This window comes from Diadema setosum, chromosome 1 (genome assembly GCF_964275005.1).
Source record: "Diadema setosum chromosome 1, eeDiaSeto1, whole genome shotgun sequence".
NCBI classification, from domain to species: Eukaryota; Metazoa; Echinodermata; class Echinoidea; order Diadematoida; family Diadematidae; genus Diadema; species Diadema setosum.
In genome coordinates, this window is record NC_092685.1 from 25,172,113 (window position 1) to 25,196,095 (window position 23,983).

At 40.3% G+C, this 23,983-nt stretch overlaps 1 protein-coding gene across 1 annotated transcript in view; it reads right to left on the minus strand.

The window, feature by feature from the left end:
• Window positions 1-23,983, minus strand: part of LOC140235116 (transmembrane protein 87A-like) — a 63,935-nt gene that overhangs the window by 27,880 nt on the left and 12,072 nt on the right. Inside the window, exons 6-14 of the mRNA XM_072315159.1 lie at window positions 23,379-23,528; window positions 19,804-19,827; window positions 17,855-17,945; window positions 17,163-17,224; window positions 13,696-13,816; window positions 12,187-12,349; window positions 11,095-11,188; window positions 9,147-9,214; window positions 7,999-8,164 (exon numbers count right to left, since the gene is read on the minus strand). Of these exons, the coding sequence (XP_072171260.1) occupies window positions 7,999-8,164; window positions 9,147-9,214; window positions 11,095-11,188; window positions 12,187-12,349; window positions 13,696-13,816; window positions 17,163-17,224; window positions 17,855-17,945; window positions 19,804-19,827; window positions 23,379-23,528 (939 nt within the window). The remainder of the gene's footprint in view (window positions 1-7,998; window positions 8,165-9,146; window positions 9,215-11,094; window positions 11,189-12,186; window positions 12,350-13,695; window positions 13,817-17,162; window positions 17,225-17,854; window positions 17,946-19,803; window positions 19,828-23,378; window positions 23,529-23,983) is intronic.

Here is a 23,983-nt window from a genome sequence, read left to right on the forward strand (position 1 = left end):
GTTCATTATCCCATCATCGTTGATCAGTGATTTACGGTACTATGGGAACTTCTTTTTCCCTTGAATAAGATGGAACGGTTCTGCAATGAATTCATTATTGCATGTTGTTCGCAAAAGTTGTCCCTAACAAACACAAATCTTGCTGCTTGCCCTATATACCTAAATATGGCATAGGCTGTATTCCGGAACTTAATGGGACGGTAAAAGTCACTGTCTGAGAGCTTCCTCGTACAAAAAGACAATTTCCAAGCTGAAGCTTTATGTCGTCTCACGCTCCAAAGCTAATCAATAATGGTTTCCCCTTTTTCGGACTTGAAAAAGGGTTATGCTCGGACCGGCGGAAATGAAATGAGAAAAAAATAATATACCTATATACTGGTCCGACAGGGAATGAGAATTGACGGACCATTCAGGAGAAAATGGGCTAGTGTGCAGCCTTAATACTTATCGCTACTTATAAGGCTTAAGAAAATGTAACATTCTAAAAATAATTGTAAACCATAAACGGTCTATCTTAGCTTAATGTCGGGTTTTTTTCTTCTTTTTCAGTTCTTGTATAAGCTATTAAATAACATAACGTGCAATAGTATGTGCTTACAATCGATAACACACTGAAACACAGAGACATCATTAGTTAGTGATATCTAGATATTATGCAACACAATATATTGCAATTCTTAAAGAGTATACACTTAAGGTTTTTAAGTGAGACAGGCTACACACTGGGATGTTTTATATCTTCAACATCTTTTAAATGTTTGATAAACAGTTTTCACGTTGGGTACGTGACTATATTATAGCATTCAATAGTTAGGCCTATAGGGCCTATGTTATAGTTTCCTCAAACTTGAAACAAGGGAGTTCAAGTAGTCGCACACAACAGCAGGCGTGTTATTCTTTGTATAGGTAAACTTGACAAAATAGTGTTCAAAGCTGGCTTCTCTCAAACAATAAAGCCCGCGATGTCTGAATGTGCAGTTTGGAAGAAGGCGTCCGATGGTCAACCGGGTTATTCTTTGTTCATTATTGTTTTCGCCGCCCGTTTGTGCTGGATGGAAGGGGTAATTAACGCATGAGAGGAGTACAATAAAACATTTACGAGGAAGATGCCAAATCCGGAGACGCCAAGAGTTTGACCAATCATACAATGGGTAATTAGTGAAGTAGCCAATAGAAACTGCAAGTTTCTATGTCGCTAATGTCCCATAGTTTTCGTCAGCACCAATCAGGTCAAAACACCTTAAAATATACCACGACGATGAGTTCCGGGTACAGTGTATATATATTGAAACTTACTTACCTCCATACCACAAACTCCGAACTGCGCATCGAATAACATCCAAACTCGTTACCTGAAGCAAACTCGTTTTCACCGTTTTCGTCATGGCATCCTACTATGGCTTCGTTGATGCTGTCAACACTCTTCACCAGCCATGCCAGCAAACAGCACCTACTGGAGTACCAGCACCTCATAGGCGAGGCAAGATGACGGCTGCTCGAAAGTCTTACAAGGTAAGAAACTATTGAATGTGTTTTCTTAAAGCCCTATAATCAATTTAAGCCTGGCATGATTACGCATAACTGCTGGTAATTTCTGCTAATTAACATATAGTGATTACACGATTGTTTACCGGTATTATTAATTTTGTCCAATATTTTCTCTCTTTCCGTTCTGTGTTCTTCTTAGCGCCTGATCAGGGACATCATCAGGAGCCGGGGCCTGACGAGCCTACGCGATGGAAAGCTCCACACAATCATCATGGAGATCATGGAGATGCAAGGCATCGCAAAAAATCGGGAGGCGTACGATGAAGTGCGGTACGATGTGAGAAACGCCATCTTCAACACGAAGAACTATCGAAAGCCGAGGTAATGTATTATTTTGCATCACTATGCAATCCTATATAACAGATTCTCTCTTTTCAAACGTATATGTGTATATGTATTGCATCTGATTGATAAATTGCCCTTCATATAAATAGGCCCTGTGCGACTTTTGTATATCTTCATCATCCAACATTACATATCACGCATTATGTGAATTTTGATTTGTTTCTCTATACCGTAGTTCTGTTTCTCTTTCTGATTATTTTACTGGAATTTGAAATTTTGTTGTTATTGGGAATGGAATAACAACTTTAGCTACACGGCCCCGTGGCAGATTTTTGCGTATCACTAATGCCTTCCTGGCTAGATGTGATGTCTATACAAGCTCGCATGTTTATGTATCACTTTTACTTTTTTTTCTTCCCAACTACACCCAGTCTTATGTATAACATTTTCTTGTAAGGGGGTGATCATTCTTTGTTTTCACTTTCAGGACTCCTGTCTTGATGGAGCTGCAAACAGCCGTGACACCTTCAACACCCATCCTCGCCCAGTATCCTGCCCAAGCACAGCCCACCAAGCCTGCCCCCGTCTTGCCCAAGCCAACAGCCCGGACACCGCCTGCCCCCGTCCTGCCCAAGCCAACGATCACGACACCGCCTGCCCCCGTCTTGCCCAAGCCAACGGCCCCGACACCGTCCACTCCCGCCCTCATCCGGTCAACGCCGCTCTCTGGAGGCAGCAAGTGTCCAGACAGGAAGAGCAGGAGAGCAGTGAGGCTTCCTGCCCGTTTCCGCTGAGAGTGTTGTCGCGAATGCACATATTATTCTGCATGTCTGTTTTCCTCGTTCGTTCTGAAATAAATGTCAAATTCTGTAGATACCTAAATTTCCATTATCGTCTTCTGTTACGTGGTGAAATGCTTTGAGAAATTGAAAGCGGTGTACATGTATAGGTAATAGAAAATGCGTCGCGCTATGTGTGTATGTGTGTGTGTTTGCGTGTGTGTGTGTGTGTGTGTGTATGTGTGTGTGTGTGTAAGAGGTAGTGAGAGTGAAGACTAATTATATGGATTGCATGAGACCTTTATAAATATATAGGGGCATGGAAAGTTATTAAAATTGGCCATGAACACATAATTACACACACAAAAAGAAAAAACACCGAACAAAAACACGGAAGTGTTCACAAACTAAAAGATATGCAAGCACACGCTGATCAAGGAATTAGTTGTGTGTTCTATGTATGAATGTAATATCATTATATATACATATACATTTATAGTCATACATACATAGTCTCGATGCAGAAGTATAGGGATATAAAAGCGAGACCAAATTGGTTTAAATTCATTTATTATGTCTAAGCTACTCATTTTGAAATGCTACCATAGCTTGATAAGCATATCTATGCCCGACAAACAAAATGACACCAAAAAGGTCAGTTTGCCACCTCGGGTGGTATACCAATAACCCATTTTTCGGGTCTTGGCCCATGGACTATATTTTGTGTATAGGGACTATACAAAATTTCTTTACGACACGACAAACGTTTGCGGACAATACAAGGCATATGTTTAAGAATTCAATTGCGACTATTTTCGAATCTTGCAGACGAAAGCTAAATTTTGTTGATATGTTCGCAAATCAGTGGCGGATCGGGGGGAACGGACGGGCCGCAACCGGCGCACAAAAATATGAAATGAAACCCGGAAGTGGCACCAGAACTATTCAGTGCGCCCCCCCCCCCCAAAAAAAAAAAAAAAAAAAAAATCCTGGAACCACCCTGCAGACCCTTGAGACCAATACAAGCCCAGCTTGGACTTGGATGTCTTTGATAATCGTTACGAAATGTCTGCAGTTTCAGTGGCAGATCCAGGCGGTAGCGCATCAGGCGCCCCCTTTCATCATTTTTTTAAACCAAAGAAATTAAAAGAAAAATGGAGGGAGCGCGTTCGCCCCCCCCCCCCGATTTTGTGAAGGCATCCCGCCCCCTGAGGAGCTTTATCACTCATCTGTCTCTGAATACACTCATTAACCGATTCTCTTTATCACATAGGCCCTACATTGTATTCACCGCCGAATAAAAATCTCGACGGAGCAATCGCTAAGCGTGCGCTTCGATGCACATGCTGTCGTTGCTTTTCTAATCTTTGTTCTCCCTGAGAACAAAGGAGAACTGCACACTCTCTTTTTTCCTTTCAAGTTAAATACATATAGGCCTACAGTGACCACTGAGGGAAAGTGGAGGAGAAACAATTCTCCTTTGAAGTCATGCACAACGCGAACGTAATGCTTTTGAAGAAACCATGAAATATCAAAAAGTTATTGAGATTCGTAGGTGAAAAGAGGATAACCGCATCCAATCGCACGAAAGATCTCGAGAAAAAAAAAGAAAGGGAGAAAGTCCAGTGTCAATAAAAATGTCAGAGGTAAATCATGTCGATCGAAGATTTTAATAAGAAAAACGATTAAGTAACCGATAGACAATCGGTGGCTGCTTCGCTATATTTCGATAGTTGAATCCATGCATAGTATCGTGTGTATAAACCTAGGCCTACTGTAGGCGTGGGCATGAATTACAGTCAGCTCATGTTCATGCTTACAGTGCACTCATGTTTAATGTTACAACGAAGAGGGTTGTATAACGATATTTTGTGATAACGAATTGATAACTCAGGTTGCCAAGTTTATCGTCAAGGGCGGATCCAGGAAGGACCGCAACCGGCGCACGCCCCCACCCCCCCCCCTTTATTTATTTTTTTTTTGTTAAACAAAAGAAATAACAAGAAAAAATGGGGGAGGGGTGCGTGCGCCCCATTTAATTTTGTAAACGCGCCCCCTCTTACACGAAATTCCTGGATCCGCCCCTGAAGACGATATAAAGATATTACGAACAGTTTTTTAGAAGACGGTTACTGCAAAATTCTCGTTTGAACGGAGTCATTTCCGAGTGTCATTGACAAAGAACAAAAACAAACATGCTCCTTTTCAATGAAATGCCACTCATCGCTTACTAAATTCATTCAAGAACATTATTCACGGAGAGACTGCATGAGCAAACGCTTGTTAGGCCGTATCTAAAATCGATCCCTTTTCCCTGTGTCACGCATCGTTTCCGTGGATAACTTGCGTTGCATTAATTGGAAATGATATATAGATACTAGTATAGGGCTCATTATCACGAACATTATTTTGTGACGTTTATCCACGGTCCGTCATTCTGTAATTTTATTAAATCAAATAAGTTTCTTAATAGGAATCTTCGTCATTCCAAAGATTTTGCCGATTGGAATGTGAAATAAAATTCGTGAATGGAAAAAAGGAAAAATAAAGAAGGAGGTACACTGACACAACTTTGGAATTACAAATCAAAGTTACACCTCACGGAACCTAATTTCATTTTCGGATTAGGGCTACTGCCAACCTTTTAAATTACGTGTCCTGGGAATATCGAATCTTCGGAACGAGCCTTCGAAATACTAGTAAGTCCCCCCCCCCCCCCTCCTCCGGAATAATAATAATAATAATAATAATAATAATAATAATAATAATAATAATAATAAACGTTCATAATTACGAACTTTTGGAATAACTAATCAGGCCTGTAACGCTTTCCGTAACCACTTTTCTTACATTTTTTTTTTTTTCAAACTTAGCATGAAAGCGCAATCTATGCTCTGTCTGGAATTATGAAAAACTTAAACGATAGATCGCCCTACTACATATCGACCACCTTCTTTTAAACCGACCGCGTATTATTGGCGCACTGAACGCTTAGTACGCACTTCACTGCGCGCAAAGCACATAAAAATGGATTGGCTTTGACTGTTGATGAGGATGGTGTGGGAAAACGCGAAAATTCACTGTTCATTAATGGTTTTAATCAAGGACAAAATTTCGAATGAATATTTTGACCGAATCGTAATGACAGCACAATGTAATGTTTATGGAAGTTTCTAAAAAGCTTCGTAAACTTTTTCTACAACACGGTGTCCAATACAACTCGGTTTGCGTGCATTGATTGTCAATGCAAAAAAAGCGGTCGATCCTAATAACGAGCGTTACCGCGGGGAGCTGAAACGAGGCCACGCAAGTTCGTCGGCGATATTTTTGCACTGAAACTTCGAATCGAAAAGGGAACGGCATTTGATAGAACTGGATTTTCTCAATAACGTAGGTCAAGTTTTTTACGTGATTTTCATTGTTACATATTCTTATCAAGCAAATAAACATTAGGCGGTCGATGAGTAGTAGGTCCAACCCTACATGAGAAAGCACTCTGTTTCAAATTGCTATTTCAGTGTATGATGACCATTAATAAACTTTCAATTATTTTATACGCATGGTTGGTGCCTTTTTATACCATTTTACTGGATTCGTTCGATTCATACGAAACTCAATCTTACAAATAAACATTGCCGATCCCGAGGACTTCGATTGTCAAAACTGGAATGCAGCGTTGAAATACGTGTTTGATTTTTTTTTTTTTTTTTTTTAAACTAACGCGCGCAACCTCGTTGGGGGACGTGTTTTTCCATACAAGGCGGCCGGGGAGATTCAACGAACGCTGAATTCTCACGTGTACAACGCGCGCATTCGTTGTTATCTGCCACCGCCGCCTTTTACACCATTGAAAATGTGTCTCACGACGGGCGGGCCGCCGTGCGTGGCCGTACGAACATCCACAATTCATTCAGGTAACGTGCGTGACGTACGTACAAACCATCCGTTGGCGGGCGGGGGCCGTTATATCTACAGCGCTGTAATTAATTCCAATACAGTCTACTTAACTTCTATCCGCTGTAAAAACAGTCGAGGTATACTCGTACAATTCAAGACGAGCTGTACCAGCTCGTTAGCTGACCAGATGAGCCTGAACTGTTGTTACCATATACGCCCGCTAGAAAATTCTACTCTTCGTCCTATAATTTTATCCTAGTTTGGTTGAGGCGCACGCAGGACCCGCAGCCACTAAAAAGCAGAGAGCGAAGCTAGCTAGCTGCTGCTACGATAATGAAGCCACTGACAGTCATTGTTTGCGCGAATGGATTTTACCTGCCGATGCATTGATGCCTGTAACAATAGTCCAAAGTGATTTAAGCCTAGACCGATAATTAAGTCATGAAAAAGTAGTCGACCGTTCGTAGAAAAGTCGTAGATTTGAGGGAACTGCTCTGGAGGAAAATAGCAGTGGTATCAAAAGACGGATTATCGCCGTGAATAGCTAGTGGTCTATTGTCCGACTTTCACGCTGCATAACAAAAGACTGCGATCTCGGTCGCGAGAGCGGAGGTGCGTAAGTCGGCTATTGTGCTGTGGCAAAACTACGACTTTCCTACAACTAAATCCTCACTAATCCACCCCCAATCTATAACCACTTTACAACTTATCTACGCCTCTTTCACTACTTAACAACTACACATTCAATACCAAAGCACGAACACAAAGAATCACGGCAAAACTACGACTTTTTTACAACCTTTTCAGTACCAACCTACAGCAAAACTGTATGCCTTTTCAACACGTAAGTACCACGGTTAGTGCTGGTAGTGTTATTTCACGGACTACATTCAAACCATGAATTTTATTTAAACCAAACTGGTGGATTCAAGATATACTGGAATCACAAATCTCTTTGTAATTGAAATCCTGAAACTATGTGCTACTGATTGAAACATTTGCCTGAATATGCCCAAATTGCCTTATTGTGGTGGATAGCAATGCAGAGGCAAATGGATAAACATTTGCCCAGCTGACGTACTGATGCTAACACACCAACCTCCCACTAGCCTATAATCTCGGTAGAGGATGCTGCTATTGTCTTCGCAGTTACGCTGCGGGGAGACTATTGTCTCCCTGCAGGTACCACTAATGCGGGAAGACTACGAACAGTGGAAGCATCCTCGGCCTACATCAACTTGTCTTGCTTTAGCCGTTTCATAGTTGATAACAAGAAAATCTGCCATCGATTCAAAGTCGATACTAAGAAAATAAACACTGAAGCAAGACGAGTGGATATAGGCCGTGGATGCTTCGTAGTCTCGTCGCATCAGATGTATCGTTTAGTAAAGACAATAGTCTCACTGCATCAGACATTTACAGTAAAGACCATAGTTGCATCCTCTGCCCAGAGTATAGGCTAACCTCCCACGCATTTGAAAGTACTCACATGGACGCAGCTGTTCATACGGTGCATCTTGACGGACCAGATGAGAAAGATGAGGGCCGCGACGACGCAGAAGATGAGGGCGTTGGTGAAGTGGCGGTAGAGCCAGAGCTTCACCACGTTGCGGCGGAGGCGCAGGGTGCGGCTGGTGTCCACAAGACTCCGGAAGATGTGCAATGGCATAGCGTCAAGGAAAGCTGTGCAATGTGTTGTGCTGCATGCCTCGTAGATGGTATGCAATTAAATAAGCTTCAACTTGGTAATACATAGAATGAATTACAAGACAGTAGCTTGGCAGCTGACCGGAGGTACATATTCACACAAGCCACTGGCCACTATGGCCCCTTAAAAGACTCCACAGCTATCGCTAACGTAAAGATCCCCACTGACAGTCAACAAATGTATATGTAGGATCACAAGAAATCTTAAAAACTGAAAGATGAGGAAAACTTAATTTCCCTAAAGCTCCCCTGGTGCACTGAAATGCTGCTTGCAAATGAAAAATTGACTACAAGAAATATACTACCATTTCACTTAATTCAGCTTACCTAATTCCATACAACTCAATCTGCTATGATTAACTCAATCTTTACCATTTTCAGCCAAAACATTTACACAACTTGGAAAAATTTACAAGCACACTCTCCTATCAGACAATTTGACTATGACTGTTTCATTCAAAGGGATTAAGACTAACCTCTGAGAAGCAATCATAAACATGATATTCTACACTTGTATGCTATCCGTCCTGCTGCACCAACAATCATTTACCTACAGCAGAATGGCCTCATCTTTAAACTTTCAGTGGCAGAATTTCCCTATGGGTTACTGTATACGCCATGTATTTTGCAGGGTTTCTATTTTTGCAAATTTCACGAGTCGGGGTGCCATTCCTAAGTCCTACCACATAATGAAAACACTAACTCTGATGCTGACAAGAATGTGACGTGCACGCATGCATTTGTCTGTTCCCTACTGGATTCAACGGACGCCAATTTAACTACTCATGAAATTGTTGGGAAGTCCCGATTTACAAAAAATTCTATTCACTAGAGATATTGCGTATACAAGAGATTAATGTACACATTATAGCCAAGTACACGTGAGCAAATGTCTGCACACACGTGCCAGATGGGTAAAATGAAAAGGATATCCACCAGCAGAGCAATGCATCCAGAACAGACAGAGGTAGAAGAGCAATGGTGCTGTTGTAGTTACTCTGGAAGAGAAAAAACACAGCAAGTTAAATGACTCAACAGTCCCAAAAGTGGGTTTCTGGGGGCATAATGTGTGAGCAGATTCCTAAGCTGTCATGTACAGTATTGGAGATGAAAGGAGGAGAGGAACACAAAGAAGAAGGAGATAAAGACGAAAAAGAGGAGAAAGAAGAAGAATAAGGAGAAGACAGTAGGAGGAGAAGGACAAGAACTAGAAATGTCGCTATGGCGACTGGTATGCCTCCGCCATAATGCATGGTTCTCTGAATAGGTCTATAGCACAATGTCTTGACAATGTGTGATGACAGTTTCACATAAGTGGCAAAATATTAAAATGACAGGTTTGTCACAAATGCATTGAATGTTCATATTCCTTAAACTAGGTTTATTTGGATGAATGGCTATACTGTGTAAGAGTGCAGGTATTTGGGGATTTGACGATTTGTACCCAAATTGACCTTGACCTTTGACCCCCCTGACCTTTGACCCCTGAATTCCCTACATGATTACTGCCAGTCAGTACATGCATATATATCAAGTTCCATAAAGATACCTTGAAATATTTGTGAGATATGGTGAAAAAAGTGAAATTTTAACATTTTCACTTGACCTTTCACCCCTGATCTTTGACTTCATGACTCAAAACTCTCTCTGGGGAATCTTTATTTAGTAGTTCATGTATACACCAAGTTTCAAAAAACTACCTCCAGGCATTGCATAGATATAGGGGAAATTGTGAAATTTTGAGCATTTTACCTTGACCTTTTGACCTTTTGACCTTGAGCATGTGCGCCAAAAAAGTTGATAGGCACCAAAAAAGTTGATAGGCACAACTTCGCCCACTCATACATATACATGCCAAGTATCATTAGGATACCGCTGTCCAAAAAATTGATTACGAACGGAAGGACAGACGGACGGACGGACAGACGGACAACCCAAAACATAATGCCTCCGGCGACACTTCGTGGCGGAGGCATAAAAAGAATAGGAGGAAGGAAAAGTAACAAAAACAAACAACAACAACAAAACAAGAAGATAAGGACGAACAAGAAAGAAATGAGTTTTGTAGGTGACATGGTGTTCTGCCAAAAATGGGTCACAACTTTACTGTGCTCCTCCTTGAGTTTCTCATGGCATTTACTAATCACTCATTAGAGTAACTGAGAACTATTCTCTTATGACTGAAAACACACACACACACACACAATAAAAAACACAAAAGTAACAACAAAAGCATATATACTTGTCTGTCACGCAAGTGAAAAGGTATATGTCATTACACAAATGATACAAATACACCGTCTTCACTAATATTGCAAAATATTCCAGACAGCATGTGGCTCTGACTAATCTCTGTCTATAAAGAGAACCTCCAGGGTTACCAGGGTTGGCAAACATGAGATTACTCCCTCAATAGATTGATAGTTCGTTTTATCCTCTATACACTATTATCTGATATCATACTCGTATCATTTGTGGAAAAAAAAAGGATTTGATAAGAGGAGAAAAAAAGAAGAAGTCGTGTCTATCATAGTTGACTCGGGTCATACTGGTGCCTGAAGAGATACCATAGATGAATAGTCCAAATGGTATCTTCACAAAGAACAAGTGCTGGGCTCAAAACAGACAAGTATCATTCTCTCAGATTTCAGGATTATTTGTGTAAATATAAACACAAAAATATCAACGACAACAAAAGAGAAAAAAAGCACCCACACCAATCAATAGAACATAAAACTGTTCTCATATAAATGCTGAACAAATCTCAGCAACTAGTAGCAGATGAACAACTGAATCCCTAACTTATATATCCCCCACCCAAATTAATATAAACAAAACAGTAATGCATATTTCAATCAGTCTGCAACCCTGGCCTCACCCGATTGATCCTGAAGATGGCCTCGATGGAAGAAAGGATGAAGAACAGGACACCGGCTCCCATGACCCAGTTGAAGTCCCGTCCTAATCGCGGACTTCAGAGTTCAATAAAGTCCGCGTTCCATGAGAAGGAGGAAAAATATACAGGGGAAACTCTTATAATCATTGTGCTCAAACTGTTAGGCAGACACAGACAAGTGCAGTTCAACTATACTTGAAAGGAGAGTGTAGCAACTTTTATACAAAGAAACAGATGTGAATCCAGCTTAAGACTATTCTCACAACATCTGCAAACATATGAAACAATGTGGGGTGCTCCTTTTGGTGATGCGTTATTTCACTCTTTCTCACTTACAAAGTAACTGTCACACACTATGGTATTATCAAATGTGCCCTCTGTCTTTCCAAAAAACATTTGCATAATCTGTTAGTGAGCTTGAAATGAGCTGCTACTCTATTGGTTGATAATTTTTCACAAACATTTTTATGAACTTTTAATCTACATAGATGTGAGCGATGTTCATTTGCACAAAGACACCTCTGAAATTGGCAGCATCTACTTTCTGTCATATGTACATTCCACAAGCTTGAATGAGTATATCACCTCATTATAGGATACCATTGCACCATTTCAGTTTAATTTGGCTTTCACCACAAACCCCACTATTTTGTTAATTCTCTAATTGCACTTAATGAGGACTGATGACCTTTGATTCTGACCCTGAAATAAAACCAGGAAATATCTTGTAATGTGACAAGTAGTTTCTGAGAGTCATATACCAGCAAACAGCATAGGCCTTTCTAACGTTATCATCGTAACAGAAAGTGACTGTGCACGGGGGTACTGTATAAGCTGTTATTTTTGCGTACAGATATTTTCGTAAAAGAGGTCATAGACATTTTCACGAGATGTTGTTTTTGCAAACTGATACCGAAGCTATCAAAAGTACGCTGCTATCCCAGAGCATGACAACATTTTTGTGCATTGTTAAATTCACGGTCCAACAGTGATTCGCGAAATTTGCAAAATAACAGCTTATACAGGTACATGACGCCTTCAGAACCCCTTCACGGAGGGGCAGGGTGATCTCACCGTGTAATACCATAGCCCAGACTGACAATAATGACCAGCATGCGCGCCAGCGTCCGCTTCAGCACCGAAATCTCTTCTGCTATGAAGATGCCCGTGTTGGTGCTGCGGCCAGTGTTGTTGTGACGCTCAAATTCAGCCACAAAGGCAGCCTTTTCAATCAGACCTGCAAAATAAAGAGTGTACAAAGAATAATATTCACATTCTGCAGATGCTGTCTGGGAGCTAGCATACCAGAAATAATGACACGTTCAAGATTCATATGGGTTGATAGAAGCCTGCATGGGGGGGGGGGGGGGGAAATATGCTTACCAATTTCACACAGCCTAAAATTCATCTCAAGAATTTGGCAAAAAATAACAAAAACAAACAAACAAATAAACAAAACAACTCACAGAAACGTTTTGCAGATTCTCATTCTGCAAATTGCAGAAGATAAACAATATTACAAGACATGCATTTCTTTGCCAAAAACAGTCTAAAATGCATATATTGCTGTTGGTGCGACCTGTATCTCATACATGTCAAATGTTCAGGAGAGTGAAAAACACAGCAGCCAAAGCACTATGACAAATAGGATCTCCATTCCTTTGACATGCCATGGTGGCTACATTTTGGGGTAAGATAGCTAGGATTTGGACAGGACATCACTTAACTGATTATCTGACAACTAATGAAAAAGTGATTTTCACCAAAATTTGATATACAAGGTTTTGTCACCCCAGTGACCATATTAGTTGCCATGATGTTGCATCTCATTTGGGTGTCTGCCAATACGTTTACCTTGCCCACTTGGGGCAAAGTGAAATCCCCAAAGTATAAATCTGATCCAAGTGTGCTCGCAGTTGGGTACAAACTGCAAAGCTATCCTGTCACTACAGAGTCTCGTTCGCAATTCTTATCATTTGTGAAGGATGACAGATGATGGTTGACAGACTGACGATAGATGGACATCATTAGGGATGGTTGCCATTCCGATCCCTTCATCCCACTTCACATATCATTGGACACGACTGCTGCCAAAGGCAAGCCTCTCAAATCAGTCAAGTCATGTAGCTATGGTCCAAATCATTCTTCATGCAAAGCAATGTCTCTTCTCCTCCACCTATCCATTCTGATACTCCCACTTACCTTCTAACCACCCCAGTTCTTTCAGAAAGCTTGCTCCCACAGTCCAATTCAGGACTGAACTGCACCGTGCAACCACAAACTTATATTTAAAAATATTATGACATGTGTGTTCTTACCACTGACTACATATTTCTAGCTTGACGGGAAGGGGGTGTTAGTTAACAGAAATAGCAACAATACACTATATTTCAGCACTAAATTTTGAAAACTGATTGTTTACTGCTAACAAAGATTGCAGAGTATCAAGTTATTTCAGCAAAGTGCCATCTAATCTCAAGACAGAGAGAGAGAGAGAGAGAGAGGGAGAGATAGAAAGATAGGCAGACAGACAAATAGATAGATGAATAGATAGAAAGAGGGAGAGAGAGAAACTTTATTTACCGAGTATGATGACGGCGGAGATACAGAACTGGATCCTGAGCAGGTCTTTCCACTGCCTGAAGAGAAGCACCATCCAGACCAGCGCCATGATGCTGTAGATTCCGCACATCACGCCGTAGAACTACGGACATGGCAGACACGAAGCAATTATATGTCTAGATGACATGTGATCCATTCGCATGAATGCCACAGGCATCCCATCCAGAAATGGTAGACAGTTTGCGCTGCAGTGTGTGTGTGTGTAGCATACTTGAAAAGGGCCTTTGGTCATTCTCTTTGACCCAAATTCACGAAGATATTTTAAATTTAGACCATGGTCTAAAATAAGTGAGAAATAAACGTACCTTTGGCATGCGCGTATCAACACGTGTTTGCTCCTGGACGTCTGTTAGTGTATGCAATCTGTCAATTGTATTTACGCAGAAGAAATTTGCATAAATCATGGTTTAAATCTAAACCACCTTCATGAATTTGGGCCTTTGGGCTTATAACGGCCTCCCCAAATTTGAGCTGGACGTTGGTCTGTTCAGTCCAATTTTAGAGTGACACATTGTCAAGCTCTTTTAGCTTGGAACTTTTGAGGGCTCTACCCAGTTGCACTGCAAAATGCCTGCAACCATACCAGCTCATCATGCACAAACTGACTTTTAAAGAAATTATTCGATCACATTTAGTGAACAACCTCTTTGTCTCTTCCTGGATACATATGCAATATGATTTGCTGGTGAAATACATTGTATTTCTCATTTTGGCACTTGTACAACAGTTTCACAGGCGGTTGCACTCTTTGCCACAAAAGTTTGTATTAAAGACCTGGTAGCATGGGGATTCATGGGTGGCTGATTCATTCACTGTCCACTCTTGGGGTATGCCAAAAAAAAAAACCCAAAACAAACAAACAAACAAACAAACAAACATGCAGAGCAGCGGTAAGCAAATATGAACATCAAAGCGTACGCTCATCAGTAACAGTCAACTCCAGTCAAAATTCTTTGGCCGTGTGTGTAATCACAGAGAGATCAGTGATAAAGCTGGACACAATTGGTTGCAAGGATTTCTGAATACATCCCAACCAATCAGGCTAGTCTTCCCACTCCATGGTAGCCCCACACCTTCCCTGTCTTTGTTATCATTCATTTTCCATCTGTGAAGATGGCTGGATAGCCCATCAGCTACACTAAGCTGGTCTTCCATGGGGTCCAGTTGGATGTGAGGTGGGACCACTTCACCGGGTTAAACACCCTGCTCTTTGCGATGAATGAATGAAGCGGGATCTTTCACATGCATGAGTTGTGACTCTCTCATACACGGGACCTCCATTTTATGTCCTATCCAAGGGACAGCGTGTTTTGCCTCTTGCTAGAGGGGACCGTATGATTACACACAACATTGCTCAGTCCAGACTCGGGTTCGAACCCGGGCCCTTAGGATCGTGAGGCAGACGCGCTACCAACTGAGCCAACTCATCGCATTTTTAATTTGTGATTAAAAATGACTGTTCCATTTTTTTTTTTTTTTTTTGGGAATGCATGCAAGAATTTTTCAATTCACATACGGGCAGGATCAAAACTATTAAGTAAAACGTTCTATCTTGACCAGAATTTCAGTACTGTGAAAGTTTTGAAGCATTTGAATTCATTCAACTTTAATACTTCAGGCTCATTTCATTTTGTACTCCGTCGTAGATTAAGCAAAATGAAATCTTGTTATCAACACAACAATAGTTTTTTGACTGTGTGTCCATGTTTAGCACAGATATTCTTTTATGTATTAATTCATGTTTGTTAGATCCTGCGAGTGACCAAGCCCCCCCCCCCTCTTTTTTTCAAGAAAAATCATGCACGTCATTATCGTCTACGCCAATGACAAAAGACAGGAATGTGATTTACAGCAGTATGACAGTGTACACGCATAAACACAGACCATTACTGAATGTAGATAATATTCCTGTCTGTACTAAATAGCAAAGGTTGATCTTATACATATTTCTGAAACCCAGAAGAGAGAATGGCGTACTGTAAAAGTGGTTTCTTTGGCATACAGATACTTTCGCGGTTTCCATCGTGCCGACTTTTTCGCGTGTGTTTAAATTCGCGGTCGACAATATCTGTGAATTCACGCGCGAGAGAACGTGACGTGAATGAGATTAACAGTGTTTGTATGCATTCTTAAAATGCACACTGCTGTACATGAATGAATTCTCCATATCGCATATATAGCAAAATATCGTCCCAGAATGCATTGCGCAATCAACATCCTGGCTTTTATGCAGTCAGCTTAACTTCCAGTTATCGCCAACGCGTTACGTACGCAATGCACTGCACCGCAATGCACTGCACGCCAATGCACAGTTTCACTTGCATCGGTAGCGTCTGCTCAACATCGGTCACGCAAATTTTATCTTTTCAGCGAGTGTCTTTCTAAAAGCTATTAATCATGAACTATTGCTCCCTACACCTACCCCGCTGCCCCCGGCGAACTAGAGGCCCATTGCACTGCTGCTAGTGCTGAGTACACAGTTACAACTGCTGCACTGAATGTGCCGTGTTCATCTATTCTTCAGATCATTTATGAGGCCGACATTACTGAAACTATACCCCTTCACAGAATTCAGAGATGTTGAAATCCCTAATCTGAATGTTTTCACTTCATATTTTACTATTTTGACTTAGATAAAATAGTTGAAAATTGACCCATGTGTACGATCTTTTCATTGCACGCGACGATCTCTATTACAGTCCCACATATACAGATTTGTGTAAGTTCTCCACACAAGAAGCCTATGGCAAAATTGTACACGATGAATAAGTGTGTGGGACGCTAGCCGCGCCGCTGCACGCAGCGTGCACGCATGCATAATAGCGCGCGGAGCGATAGCTGCAACCGGAAGTGGGGCTCCAAAATACGCCGATTAAATTAGTGCGCCACCAACGTTGGTTCTTTTATAGCTATATGCGATACATGTGCGCAATAGCGTTCTAACAAGCGGCGAGTTCAAAACATTTCCTTGTGTGGTTAATATAACGCAACTTTTCAAAACATTTTCGCGTTATGTTAAATTCGTGGTTCAACCTCAAAGCGCGAAAATAAAACCACCGCGAAAAAAATCACTTTAACAGTACTCGTAGGATATATATATATATATATATATATATATATATATATATATATTTTTTTTTTTTTTTTTTTTTTTTTATATGGAGAATTCTTCTGTTTTAACAGTTACTTCGTAACTTTTGCATCGATTGTCCGATTTTCCTCAAACTTTCACTGATGTGTTCTACTAATATTGCTACATTCTCTCAATCCTTATGTTAATGAAGGTGAACTTGACCACAATGGTCTCATTTTTCTCTCTTTGTTTGTTGCTGTTGTTTTTTCAAAGAAATTCTTACTCTCCCCCCCCCCCCCCCCCCATTCTACTGCTCAGAACCAGTGCTAGGTGGAAGCCCTTTTGGGCCACTTACCGGCAGAAGAGGATACTGGGTGGCCGACAGGTAGCCCCAGGGTGACTTCATGGCCACTTCCACTGAGGAATCAAAAGACATTTTGAAACATCTCAACACTTGCAGTTACCCTGGACTTTACACACACGTAATATTTGCGTAGTATAATGCCTACTTACAGATTTATGTTAGTCAGTAATGACATAACTCGCATTTGCTTGCACACATTTCAAATGATCTGTTATCATGCAAAGGTTCGTGCATTTGTTTGCTACAACTCAACTTGGTGGGGACAGCATCCCAAGGACACACTACCTGTGGACAATTGACATTTGACTGTCCTGTCATATAAATGCCAGGCTAACGGGAAAGTCACCCCTCTGAAAAAAAAAAAAAGAGAGATCACAGCCACATCAGCAACAGGACAGTCAGAAGCCCAGCAATTTCAAACAAACTAGTGCTGGTAATGTTTTGACAGGAAGAATGCCAGCTGCTGATTATTTTATGGGCACGTCGTATTGGCTGTGTGACTAACAGCATTATACATACACACAAAATCATCCACCCGGCACTTCTCAAAATTTTCAGACATATTATTTTGCAAGAATGTGGTATCTATAGCTTGACGGACAGTATCATGTTTATTACTTCAACAGCCCCACCCCCCCCCAAAAAAATATTATATATAATTTAGAAATTATTTGAATACTCACGTTTAACCTTCACATTGTGGCTACTAGTCAAGGAAACAAGGAAAAGGATGCGACCATCCTGTTCATTGGTATGGAGGACTCTGTTGGGCATCTTCTGAAACAAAAAAAAACATTAGATGGTGTCACAATGATTTGATTGATACTTGTAAGGTTGTAGTAAACACTAAGTTCCCTATCCTCAAAGAGTATTTTCCAACTTTTCCTCTATTCTGCTAAACCATAATCAATTATAGTAATAACTAGAATTATCACTGACGGTGATTAATACCCCCGCCCCTAGTGTTGCTTAATAGTATGTGATGTCATGAGGGCAATGACGTTAATACCAAGTTTGTGCACTTGTCGAATTGGAAACAGAATAATTTCAGTTTACTGTACAATTACAGAGTTGACACTGAGTATAAAACTTACAGCAAATGGAAACATGCTTTCCCCCAGCATCACTACACTTAAAGACCATCATACACACCAAATTTGACCTTCATAGCTTGAATGGTTCATTTTGATACAAAAATGAGTGGTTACCATGGCAACACATTTTCCTTAAACTAACACATTGGTGTCTTGCAAAACTACACTTCTAGATCATGTTACATACTAAATTTGACTTTAATTGCTTGAATAATGGAAAAGTTATTCGATCTGCAAGGTTTTGGTAAAATTGTGGTTACCATGGCAACGGTTTGTGTGACAAACACAAAAATTATGTGTTCCACATCTATACCTCAGGGCCATAATGCCTACCAAATTTAGTTTCAATTGCTTGAATACTGTGGAAGAAGTTCACTCCACAGGATTTAAAAAAAAAGATGTGGTTACCACGGCGACGCATTGTCCAATACAAATACAAAGGACATTTTGCAAAACTACACTTAAAGAGCATCATACACACCAAATTTCACCTTCATAGATTAAATGGTTTAATTTGATACAAAAAATGAGTGGTTACCATGGCAACACATTTTTCTTACATTAACACATTAGTGTCTTGCATAACTACACCTTCCGATCATCATACATACTAAATTTGACCTTAATTGCTTGAATGATGTGGAAGCTATTCAATCCACAAGTTTTGGTAAAATTATGGTTACCATGGCAACGCTTTGTTCGACAAACACAAAAATTATGTGTTCCACATCTATGCCTCAAGGCCATAATGCCTACCAAATTTGATTTCAATTGCTTCAAAACTGTGGAAGTTGTTCACTCGACAAGATTTCGAAGAAAACATGCGGTTACCATGGCAACGCTTTGTCAAGTACAAACACAAAGAGTGTCTTGCATAACTACACCTATAGATCATCATAGATACCAATTTTGAAATTAACTGCTTATATACTATGGAAGTTATTCAATCCACAAGGTTTTGGTAAAATTATGGTTACCATGGCAACGCATTATCCGACAAACACAAAAAACATGTCTTGCACATCTATACCTCAATATCATCATTTACTACAAGTTTCATTTAAATTGCTTCAAAACTGTAGGAGGAGTTCGCGACGCAAGATTTTGCAACAGACCGACTGACCGACCACCCGACCGCACGCCCGACCAACATCACGGTGATTCCTATATACCCCCTTCACACTATGTGTGGCAGGGGTATAATAACAATAATAGTAATAATTCATATAATGCATTATAATCTAAAAGATTCTCCATTGCCATTTACATAACTCCCATTATATAGCGCAAGCTGTACATCAGAAAAGAGGCAAGTTTTCAACAATTTTACAAATTGCTTAGTGTCTGTGTTAATATTACCAACCTAATCTGATCTAGAGTTATCTTCACACTCCTTACAAATCTGTGGCATATCAGACATGAGATAGTAGTCAGATATTTGGGTTTGCATCAGGTATGGTGTGATATTCATGACATGACGGGTTCTCTACTCAAACCCATACGACTACCAATTCAGCTAAACTGGCTGTTATATTTACCTTCTGGGGAGGTGCTTTTGTTGTCTGAAAAGAAGAAAAATCAAACAAAATTCTGAGCACTGTTATGAACTGTAATAATTGGAGGTAACTGCAACAATCGGGGGGTGTTTCATGAAACTTTTTGTCGGTGATTTACACCGACAACTGTTAAAAGCTACTGAAATCCTTGCATCTGATTGGCTGATAGCAAATTTGTCGGTGAAAACCTCCGACGAACTCGTTGATGAAACGCCCCCCTGTATGCTTCCTTCCACGACATCGCCAAGGCAAAATTACATAAAAAACAGCATACATGACTGAGAATATATATATATATATATATATATATATATATATATATATATATATATATATATATATATATATATATATAAAAGACTACAAGATGGTAACATTGCAAGTAAAGGACTTGAAAAACAAATACCTCCCCCATTTATCAATTATTCATTCCTTTTTTGGGAGGGCGGTTGGGGTGGGGGTGGGTGAGATAGGGTTGGGTGAGATATATCATAAAAAGAATTACTTTTGTGTTCACACAAACATCTCGCATTGTGTGAGACACCTGTAAGTGTTGGCCCTGACTGAGGCAGAGACTCCAACCCCAAGCACCTTCTGATCTGGAGATTCTCCCGCCTGAAACCCCTAGCAAACGGGAGACCCAAGTTTATGTGTGCGAAGTTCCTAGGGTATAGATGCTCTCTGGTGCTATCTAAGGCTTATTTTTGCAATATACGACAGCAATAAGTAAGAAATCCTTTCCAACGGGAGACATTGAGCCAGGGCGGGAGAAATCAAATCTCAAACGGGAGAACGGGAGATTTTGCAAAAGTGGGCTTTCGGCGGGAGATCTCCCGTCGAAAAAGGGAGAGTTGGAGTCTCTGCTGAGGTCAGAGATCTGTGCATGTCAATCCAATAAGAAAGAGGGATGAACTCTCTTTGACAAGTGACATAAAACCAAGGAATATCATCACATATTTGACTGTGTATTCTGTCTGTTGGGAGAGATGCACTGGACGAGAAACATTTTGAAAGTAAAAAGTGAAATACTTGCACTTTTCTGTGCAGACTGAAAAGGCCAGCACAAATGCAGTACTCGGGGGGAAAAGCAAATCAAAGGTACTACGCAGTACAGCAAATGAGGGTTACGGTATTACTTTGACTGAATTTTGTTTTCTGCATCATTATGTCCATATCTTCATGTCTTCCCTACAATTTACCCCAAAATTACAAAACCTATTCTCTCTTATCTTATTTGGATATATTTGCACTGGTATTTCATAGTTCAGTTTGTTAATTTCTATTTTTTTTTTTCACCTACAGGAAAGCAAGCTCATTTGGCCGTAAGCCCCGAATAATCAGCATTTGTGAAAGAGAAATGGAGAACGGATAGAAGTTCAAACTGGGGGATTTAATGATACCAGATAAGGGAAGTAGAAAATGCCTAAACAACTGAAATAGACTATAAGTCACAGTCAACAAGAGACAGATGTGTCATCATCAAACACGACTTAACACTGGCAAATATATTGGGCTATATATACATCTACAGTGTGACAAGTTCGTGTATCGGGGTAATGCTCTACATGGAACAACATTGACTGACGAGCAAGCTAATAAAGTTTGTCATTGGATTATTTTGTTGAAACGTAACATCAGATGTGATATTTATTTATGAACTTGGGAATGAAATATTTTGGTTTACATATTTGACACAATACTTACACTTAAAGTGAAAAATTGGGTTTGAGAACCCGTCTGGCACCATTTCATATTTGCTTGCAATGTATCGAAAGAGTCTACAGAGAAACTTACCTGGCTGACGCGATTTGCCGGGATGATGAGTCGTTTTGGAGTATTTTGAGAAAAATAATAAAAGTCGGAAAACCTGACTTTTATTCCAGAAGGATCCAGACTAACTCGGTCTCAGGGAAAACTTGACCCTATTTCAGACAAATTACACGCAGTTCGTGATCGCCATATTCTACTGTATAATACCAAATGAGGCCTAACTGAACAGACAGGAAAGTGCGTGCTAATCCTGTACACAACAAATGGACAGCACGCGGTCCTCAAGCGCATACACACACATCACCTCAATTGCTGAGATGCGCTGTCTTTGAAGTTTTTGTTGTTGTTTATCAAGCTTCATTGATTGTGTTTAGAGGTGCTTGATAGGCGCACACTAATTTTGCATGCGCGCCAAAGAGGTTTTTTGATGCGCGCGTTGTAACAACTCGGACCATTACTGCGAGTAGCCAGAATGCGAAGCGCTAGTTTATACAGGCCGCTCCCATAGTACAACACTGTACAATCCAGAGGGACAACCAATACAACTCAGCCCGCCGTTAAAGCGAGGCCGAGTTATCCCCGAGTCCAAGTTTAGCCTGACCCCATTCAGGTAAGTTCTGAGACTGAACCTTTTTGGTTAATATTTCGCATTTTCGTCGTTACCCATCAAATATCTTGTTATTACAGCGTTATTCCGCACATTTCCTAGGCATACGTTCACATTTGGGAGCGAAATTTGACAACTTTTGCAGGCGCACCAGAACTATGTTTTGGCTTTAAAACTCACATTAAATAATGAACTACTGCTAACATGCACATGTGCAAGGAATACCTATTTCATGCTTGTTTTAGTCCATGGACTAAATCCCCCCCCCCCCAAAAAAAAAAGAAAAAAAAGAGAGAAAGACATATTCGGCGGCGATAAGGCCGCAATATTTTTAACAAAAATAAAGAAGTAAAATCGAGGTACGGCCTATATGCAAGCACAAGCACATTATTGTCTTTCAGACTTAGAAAGACTTTCAGTCTTTCAGACTTCATTACTTGCCTAACCAACACACATAATAATGACAGTATAGGACTATGAAATGTACCAAGGAGCAACGCCATATCAACCACTGAATTAATCAATCTTACCGATGAGCTATAATCTGCAGTCAAGTGGCAGCTTTTTTTATTTTTTTATTTTTTTATTTTTTTTTTTTACTATACTCATTACTGCCAATTCAACAAACGTGTAAAAGCACAGCACAATATTGCAAGTTGATGTGCATAGCCACTGCGTCGATTGCAATCCTGCACACCTCACACAACACCTCTACCATACTTAGCTATTGAATAGTACATTGTGTGTGAGTGAAGACACAGGGTCCGGTACTAGGCTATTGAACAGTGCATATGAGGGTACACACGCTCAGTTATTCTTCATATTAGAGCCATACACACAGAAATAATTATTCAAAATCCTGACACAAAGTTTGCTTCAACTGGAAAAACTTAATACATTTGTATCAAACAAACATTAATTATTGCTAGAAAGCTCATGGAAAGACGAAGAAGCAAGAAAATTTCTTGGCGATAGTATGTGGAGAAGTGATCAGAACAAAACCCCTTTTATTTTTATTTCCCCTGATTTTCATCACTAAAGTCGGAGTGCGGCATATCTGGTGCTGCGGCCGTATCGCTGGCGAATACGTCACGCGTTTCATTCAAATTACCTTGTAAAATGTGCCTAACACAACTTATTTCGCTATATGGCAAGAAACAATTTACGCAAGTATACATACCGTAGGTGGCTTGGCTTCCTCGCCTGCTTCAGCATTTTTACCCTCATTTGGAGAATTCTCTGGTGACTTGTTTCCCTCTTCTGGGGGAGTTTTGCTCTCGTCATTTGCTCCTGGTTGGATGGGTGATGACTCTGCTCTCTTTCTTCTGGCCTATATTAGTTAAAACACATGTTAAATAGACAATGGGCCAAGTGAGCATGGTTTTCATAAGCCGTTGTTTCTATGAGGAAATATCACATGCAATCTGTATGATATTGCATGTCCAGTTCATCAAAGAAATTCAAAACATCTAAGAATTAGTCCTACTGTAACGCTACTGCACGGGCCAAAAATAACTTCTGCTTATCTTTTATCTATGGTGTTTAATAATGAGGGCAAAACAATTTCCTTGTATCTCCTGAAATGCCAAGCCAATACTATCTCTCGTTTATATGAAGCGATCAACCCCATCCCTCAGAATTTAATCTAATCCTTCAGTGCTGAGAGCAGCAAACCTTGAATCACTGGTGTTCACGAAAAAAAAAGTACTTACAGTACTAAAAACAGAAACTTTTGAATGCATATTAATTTGCAAAATTTACGAGAGCCAAGATTCGCAAAATTGA